The sequence below is a fragment of the Culex quinquefasciatus genome, chromosome 1 (assembly GCF_015732765.1).
Source record: "Culex quinquefasciatus strain JHB chromosome 1, VPISU_Cqui_1.0_pri_paternal, whole genome shotgun sequence".
Classification (NCBI taxonomy): domain Eukaryota; kingdom Metazoa; phylum Arthropoda; class Insecta; order Diptera; family Culicidae; genus Culex; species Culex quinquefasciatus.
In genome coordinates, this window is record NC_051861.1 from 84,794,634 (window position 1) to 84,801,385 (window position 6,752).

Below are 6,752 nucleotides of genomic sequence, written 5' to 3' on the forward strand. Positions count from 1 at the left end.
ATTCATTCATTCCAAATCTGACCGTTTTTAGGATGAACAAATAAAACAGCTGAGAAGATCTCCAAACAACAAAAACAAAACAAGTTGGGAACGTTTCGCCGCTTTCCGCCTCAAAAATGTCAACAACTAACGAGGAAAAAACGTCCGAACTGCAACAAGTGGCCAGTTTTGTGACAGCGGTGAAGAAACATATCTATAAGTTCGACGGAACGTACTACAACGTTAAACCTGTGGTTCTGAATCGGCTCTGGATCAAGGTGGCCAACGATATCGGCAATGTAGGTATGTCACTGAAGTTATGTTAGCGCACAAGCGTCTACTTAACCCAGCCCCCTGTCACTGCCGCCATGTTTATGAAACCAAAATATTCGATGACGAACACCAAGAAAACAAAGAAGAAAACGAAGGTGTCTACTGTCAGATTTTGAAAAATAAACAAAGTGGGGTGAACAATTGTCGATCCTCGGTCCCCGATTTTCCCGGTCGATTCGGATTTTTTCCTTTAATATGGTTTATCCTCCATTGCTATTGTTGAAGGTTCTTTACTTACTCCACGATTCAAAGCAGCTTTCGGTCGGATTCTTGCTCCGAAAAAACAGCAACCCGGCCGGTACCGATTTTCGGAAGAGGTAAAATTTTACTCTGCTTCTCCGGCTGCAGCCAGCCAGCCGGCCGATTCAAGAGCTCCTTGGTTTCCGGCCTCATACACACACGATAAACGTCCGGAAATATGCCCAAGATACACAGGACCACTCGCGTGACCACTTGAATCAAATTTTGTAATAATTTTATCACAAAATTATTATCTTTGATTAAGCGCGCCATTTCCCTATTTTTATGTAAACAATCAGAAGACACCAATACTACTTCATCCAAAGCTTTGTTTATGATGGGCTCTTCACACATACTAATGCTCAAACTCTATCCAATGCATTGTTTATGGTGGGCTCTTCACACATACTGATGCGTGGGCTCTTCGAGGTTTTGGTAACTGTCAAACGTTCTAGGCATTTACAGTGGTGCCAGGGGGCTGACTTAACCACATTGAAGGGCAGACCAAGTTACAAGCTGACTCCGTTTGGGATCAAAATGCTGTGTCTCTCCAAGGAACGTTTCGAAACCGCGCCGGCCCACTTGTTTGCGAACAAAGTGGAGTTTTATACCTACGAGAAACGAAGCAAGCGGCAACTCCGCGTCGTTGTCAGAGGAATTCCATCGGCTTCACCTGAATACACTCAACCCCCGGTGGTTGGTCACTTTTTCGTTTGACACTTTTTCGTTTTTTGTACCCCGTTGGTTGGTCAAAGTCAAACTAAAAAGTGACGAACTGTCACTTTTTACACGGCGCTCACGCACACAATCAAAACAAACGTTTTGTAGTTTGTGTGAAGTCCGTGTAAAAGGGGTGTCAAACTAAAAAGTGACCCCGTTCGTTTGACAACAGTTGGTGTCAAACCATCGGGGTTTGAGTGTACGTCAAGAAAAACCTAAAGGAATCGCACAGACTGGATGATTTAGAGGTGCCGCCATAAAAAAAAATAAGAGTTAGCCTCGTCGGAGGAAACCCCGTACATTGTTACCTATTGTTACGTTCTTCAAGGGGTACCGGAACAAGCGACCGAACGTGACGCAGTGCAGGAACTGCTTGTAGCTGGGTCATGGAACTAGAAACTGTCACATCAAGGGGATGTGCGACAACTGTGGAGGTCCCTACAAGACGGACGAGTGCAAAGTCTAAGTTGCCCCAAGCGTGCAGGCGTCGAAACCAAACCCATAGACCGTACGGAAAGCGGAGAAGCAGATTCCAGCAGTTCCGGTGTTCACTCCGACGGAGTTCCCTCCGCTGCCGGGTGCAGTCCCGGACGGAAAACGAAGGATCGCTCTCGACCCGCAGGAAGCAGCAAAGGAAGCACTGGCTCTACAGTTCGGCTGAGCTGCGGCACATTTTCTCCGAGTACAGCGCCAGGTTTAAGAACTATAAGACCCGCTTGGACCAAGTAGCACTTGTCAGTTACATGATATGTATTATATATTAGATGTTGACCGATCCTCGGGAATAAATGACCTGCTGTGATTCAAGCGATCTGTACGTAACCCGTTACTGAGAAACTGGGGAGACCTGATCTGAAGTACAACGCGAATCATCTGATTCGTTTTGGCATGGCTGACTGACGATTGATCGGTTCAGGATTGCTGAAGAGCCTTGTGAACTCAAACGAGTAACGATGTCAAAATCCGGTGCAATTTATTTTGTGGGGAGATTCAAGAGGGATATTCAAGCTGATCTTAATCCACACTAAAGAAGCGTTCCGGATCGAGCTGCGATTAAGCAGGGATGTTGGAGGGTAACCATTATCAGCTTGGTGTTACTTTTTGAATACTGATCATGCAACACCTGCAACATTTTTTTAAAATGAAGACTTTAGTCGAATATCGAAGACTGAATAATTTTTTTTTGAAGTTTAATTTAATTATATGCTAGAAAACTAACAATCACCCACAATTCCAGCAACGCCCAAAGAATGCAAAGCCCGCTGGCAAACCATGCGGTGCCGCTACACAGATTTCATACGCAACGGCAGCCGCATGAAACCCGCCGGAATTGAGCCGCATCTAGACTTTCTGATCCCGGACGTAAAGCTGGAACCATCCGCGGAGGAAACTACCGCGAGCGGTACCCTAGCCGACAGCTTGGAGTACTACGCAAGGCTGGCCAGCATCGTGCGGCACCATCCGGTGTTGTACGATGGCGCCTACTCGAACAGCAAGCTCGATCCGATTTGGCAACAGGTGGCGGAAGCGATCGGAGGTGCCGGAAAGGCGTCGTCCTGGGCAGAACTTAAGGTGCAGTGGCGGAATTTGAGACATCGGTACACGATGTTCTTGAAGAATGGGGTTAAAATTAAACCGTACGGGATTGAGTCTTACCTGGAGTTTCTGGAGCCCTACTTGAAGTTTTGGCGTGAAACTCCGGAGAATAGTCTGGAGTACAACGTGCGGTTGGTGGGTGTCATCCGCGAGCATGGGTGTCTTTACAACGGACAACGGGATGGTTCCAAGCCGGCGGCTTGGGAGGACGTTGCCAACCGAATGGGGACATCTAGTAAGTGATACTTCTTTGTTATTAGTTCCGAATTCAACTTCTTCTATTTCAGTTGATTGGTGTCAAACCCGGTGGACCAGGTTCCGAGAGCGGTACTCCCGCTTTCTGCTGGACGGAACCCGGATGAAACCGGTCGGCATCGAGGCACATCTGGCCTTTCTGAATCCCTTCCTGCGGGCGAAGCGAGCTGGGCCTCCTCGGAAGAAGCTTTGCCAAGGGGAAGAGCGCGGGTTGAACGCACCAGCAGCGATTGTCGAGCGGTTCAGGTACCTCCGGTACGACGAAAGCGATGAGGATGTGCTGTTTTTGCTACGATTCGTGCAGGATATGGCACGGATGGACGCGAAGCGGAAGAGCGCGTTCATGGTGGGCGCGAAAAAGGCTGTGCAGAGTTGTTTGCGGAAGTAGGGAAGTGAATAAATCGGGTTGAAAGTTTGTATTTTAGAATGTTTTTTTAATCTTGAGAAATTCTTTTTATTATTAGAAATTCAGATTTTGAACATTTGATGTGAACTTATAAACATTCTTCTGGAATAATCGAATTTTTGAGTGTAATTTCCATGTTAAAGAAACGCTTACATTTTAATAATATCTCAAAATCTTACGTATCTAACGCCGCTCGGAGTAAAGACGGTCCCGGTTTGGCCGTCAGTATGTTCCCACTCAATGTGAGCAACTTTGCCTTGAACTTACTTTTCTGCTGATCGTTCATCTGCTTCATGTCCGGAAGCAAGCTCAGCAAAAACAGCGCGTCTCCGTCCTTGGCATTCACCGCCATGTGACTGCAGCTGTTCGAATCGTCCTCCATCGTGTAGTCCTCGTCCGCGTAGCTACTACTACTGGTCGGATCCTGCATCGCCGACAGTGGACGATCCGCCACCGTTACGGTCACGTTGTGCGTACAGCTTTCGTCGACCACGTTGGTGACGATCGTTGAGCCGGACTGCAAGGCGGCGGCCGCCGCAATGGCCACCCTGCCCATGTGACCGGCGCCAGGATCCGACGATTCCCCGTTACCTACCACGGATGGTTCGGTTTTGACTTCCGCGTCGCCGTTTTCAACTTTCATAAACGGAACCAGGAACTCCATCGAATCGGCCAGTGGGTACTTCTCCGGATTTGTCCCTTCTGCCAACTCATGGCGGTATTTGGCGAAGGCATCCCGCATCGTGGTCCACGTGGATTTGCATTGCGCGACGGTATCTACAACGAGCGCAATATACGGATTAGTTACGGGGTCATGAACTCTGTGGAGTCCTACTTACATCCATCACCAATGTCCGCGGCCAGTTCCTGCCACGCACTCTCCTGCTGGTCGGCGTCCCAGTATTCGGCCGTGCTCGTGTCCCACAAACTCGGGAAGCTTTGAACCAGCGTTACGAACATGAAGTCAAAGTCCGGATCGTGGGAGGCCATGGTCAGTTGTTTGGACGCTACCGGTTTGTTTTTGTCCCTTCTGTTTGAAACTACACAGTTATAAACAAAATGCCAAAAACGTCAGAGGAACTGTCAAACGAGAACGCGCGTTTGTTATTACGAATGAACAGAACAAAGCACAGGTACAAACAAAATACTGCTGCCTATCGTGCCTTAACAACACCACTACCAGCGCGCTTTGAGTGCAGATCTTCACTGGAGAGCTCTTCTTCCAGTTGCGTCAGTTTGTCTTCAACTAAATTCTGACTGAGTTTGTTGTAAAAGCGTATTCTTGTAATAATTATTTGAATAAAATCACCTTGTTTACATCTAAGGTTACGTCCTATTGACAAGAGAAAGAAAATGACTTCGTTTGACGATCCCCGGGTCAACTACAAGTTCGTGGCGCTGATTGAGTGCTATCCGTGGATCTACGACACAACCCACCCGGACTACGCCATAGCGGAAAAGGTCGATGCAGGGTGGCAGCAGGTGGTCGATGAGCTCGGAATCGGAGGTAACTTCCCAGCACAAGTCAACTAAAGTCAAAATACTCAAACCGTTCGTTTCAGCTACCATACAGGACTGCAAAGCCCGCTGGCGGAACATCCGCGGACGGTTCACAAAGTACATCAAGGCGTACTCCGAGGACAGCACAGTCACGCCGTACTACCTGGCCAGTGCGCTACGGTTCGTGCTTCCCTTTATGAAGAACCGCCTCTGCCTCACCGATGCCCAGTTCGAACAGATCGGAACGGAACCCGGCGATGTTTCGGACAACAGTCACCTCTTTACGCCGTCGATCACACTCGGCGAGGTGGAAATCATCGAATCGTCCGACGAGGGTGAACTCGACCTGAAACCTACCTGCATCGAGGAGGAATCTCTGCTCGTAGAACCGGTCAGTGAGGCGAGACCTACGGCACGGAAGCGACCATCGCCAGTGCCGATGGAGACACCTCAACCGGAGAGGAAAGAGTCGCGAAAGCGATCTCGAACGGTTCAAGAACCGGAGCCGGCGTCCAGCTCATATCCGGCGACGTCCTCGAGTCGAAGCGATGAAGTCCGGTTCAGCAACAGTTCGGTGTCAATCGACTTTGATCCGAACAGTATGCAACGGGACTGTGATGTGATGTTTCTGCTGAGTTTGCTGCCCGATTTTAAGAACATGAACGAACGGCAGAAGCGGAAGTTTAAGGCGGGCGTCATGAATCTGACCTTTGATATCATGGAGGAGAATTAAGATTAGTTTGAATTTTGACTAATTTAATTTGGCGAGATAATAAAGACTGACCATTCATTATGATTATTTTTTTGTCAATTTCAAGTAAAAATCTAATCCGCTGCTCAAAAGAATTCGTTTATTTGTTTCAAGTGTCTTTTATGCTAATTCCGATGATTTACCGATATGCTCAGCGGTTAATGTCAAATCACCTAGATCAATTCTTTATGTAAACTAATGTCAAAAACATAAACAATGAATTTTAAAACCCGCCGTTTGACATGCATGATTTTTCAAACCCGCCAAACAAATCGCAGCAAACTTACTTGGTTGCGATGGAACTAAAAATATTGTCAAATATTTTCTGTTTACATCAACTGCGAATCCATTGTCACGATTTCCTAAAGCTTAATTCTAACGGTCTAAACCTGGATTTGAGTTGGAAAAGGTTTGTAGGAGTTCACTTTGTATTTTATCAAACCCTGAAGGGTTTGGCGTGTGATAAAATAACTAGTATCTTTGCAGTTTCACCCTGCTGAAAAAAGTATTTTGAATGTAACTTGCACGGCAATGGTTTGGACAGTTACTCTCAGCACTAAACACTAAGAACATGGTCAATTCGAAGAGTACGAGGCTATAAACACAGCTTGCGAGGGGCAGAAGAAAATGTTCCGGAATCTTTTATTGGAAATTTACAGTGCAGTCAAGATCCGGACGACTTTATCAACAGTATATCGATGAATAGTAGTTTGAAGATCGATCCCCTGTTCAAAAAAAAAACACAACAAATATAAAAATAAAAACCATGAAAAACCCCTTCAATTTTATTGAATTCAAAGAAAACAAATAAATACGGTTTTATTTAAAACAATTGACTCTATTTATCGAATCTTGACGTACAACTCAACAATTTTTTTTAATATACATCTTGCTACCTTCTCCAAAGGTCTAAGCCACTTCATATGCGATTTTTTTGGCTGCCATCATCTAAACTCCAACGGATATCGAAAC

At 46.5% G+C, this 6,752-nt stretch overlaps 3 protein-coding genes across 4 annotated transcripts; 2 read left to right on the forward strand and 1 right to left on the reverse strand.

The window, feature by feature from the left end:
• The first annotated feature begins 32 nt into the window (after positions 1–32).
• LOC119765110 lies at positions 33–3,542 on the forward strand. Of its 2 annotated transcripts, XM_038248276.1 has the most exons (4): positions 1,505–1,520; positions 1,601–2,345; positions 2,510–3,103; positions 3,156–3,542. In XM_038248276.1, the coding sequence occupies exons 2-4, from the start codon at positions 2,336–2,338 to the stop codon at positions 3,509–3,511; spliced, it is 960 nt and encodes a 319-aa protein (XP_038104204.1). In that variant the 5' UTR covers positions 1,505–1,520; positions 1,601–2,335; the 3' UTR covers positions 3,512–3,542. The 2 variants fall into 2 exon arrangements, with proteins under 2 accessions (XP_038104203.1, XP_038104204.1); XM_038248275.1 differs by lacking the exons at positions 1,505–1,520; positions 1,601–2,345 and adding an exon at positions 33–282.
• Positions 3,543–3,552: 10 nt separating this feature from the next.
• LOC6034312 lies at positions 3,553–4,611 on the reverse strand. Its single transcript, XM_001844594.2, has 2 exons — positions 4,369–4,611; positions 3,553–4,306 (listed from the first exon to the last, which is right to left on the reverse strand). Exons 1-2 carry the CDS (start codon positions 4,517–4,519, stop codon positions 3,705–3,707), a joined length of 753 nt encoding a protein of 250 aa, XP_001844646.2. The 5' UTR covers positions 4,520–4,611; the 3' UTR covers positions 3,553–3,704.
• A 79-nt stretch (positions 4,612–4,690) lies between these two features.
• LOC6034313 lies at positions 4,691–5,825 on the forward strand. Its single transcript, XM_038248283.1, has 3 exons — positions 4,691–4,797; positions 4,855–5,036; positions 5,092–5,825. The coding sequence occupies exons 2-3, from the start codon at positions 4,883–4,885 to the stop codon at positions 5,760–5,762; spliced, it is 825 nt and encodes a 274-aa protein (XP_038104211.1). The 5' UTR covers positions 4,691–4,797; positions 4,855–4,882; the 3' UTR covers positions 5,763–5,825.
• Positions 5,826–6,752: the final 927 nt, after the last annotated feature.

What these genes read in the sequence shown, in the direction of transcription:
- LOC6034313 (XM_038248283.1), top strand. Translation starts at nt 4,883, where the DNA reads ATGACTTCGTTTGACGATCCCCGGGTCAACTACAAGTTCGTGGCGCTG. An exon ending in CGATGAGCTCGGAATCGGAG is followed by an intron (nt 5,037 to 5,091) that starts GTAACTTCCCAG and finishes CGTTCGTTTCAG; the next exon opens with CTACCATACAGGACTGCAAA.
- LOC119765110 (XM_038248275.1), top strand. Translation starts at nt 117, where the DNA reads ATGTCAACAACTAACGAGGAAAAAACGTCCGAACTGCAACAAGTGGCC. An exon ending in CAACGATATCGGCAATGTAG is followed by an intron (nt 283 to 2,509) that starts GTATGTCACTGA and finishes CCACAATTCCAG; the next exon opens with CAACGCCCAAAGAATGCAAA. An exon ending in CAACCGAATGGGGACATCTA is followed by an intron (nt 3,104 to 3,155) that starts GTAAGTGATACT and finishes CTTCTATTTCAG; the next exon opens with TTGATTGGTGTCAAACCCGG.
- LOC6034312 (XM_001844594.2), bottom strand. Translation starts at nt 4,519, where the DNA reads ATGGCCTCCCACGATCCGGACTTTGACTTCATGTTCGTAACGCTGGTT. An exon ending in CGCGGACATTGGTGATGGAT is followed by an intron (nt 4,307 to 4,368) that starts GTAAGTAGGACT and finishes CGCTCGTTGTAG; the next exon opens with ATACCGTCGCGCAATGCAAA.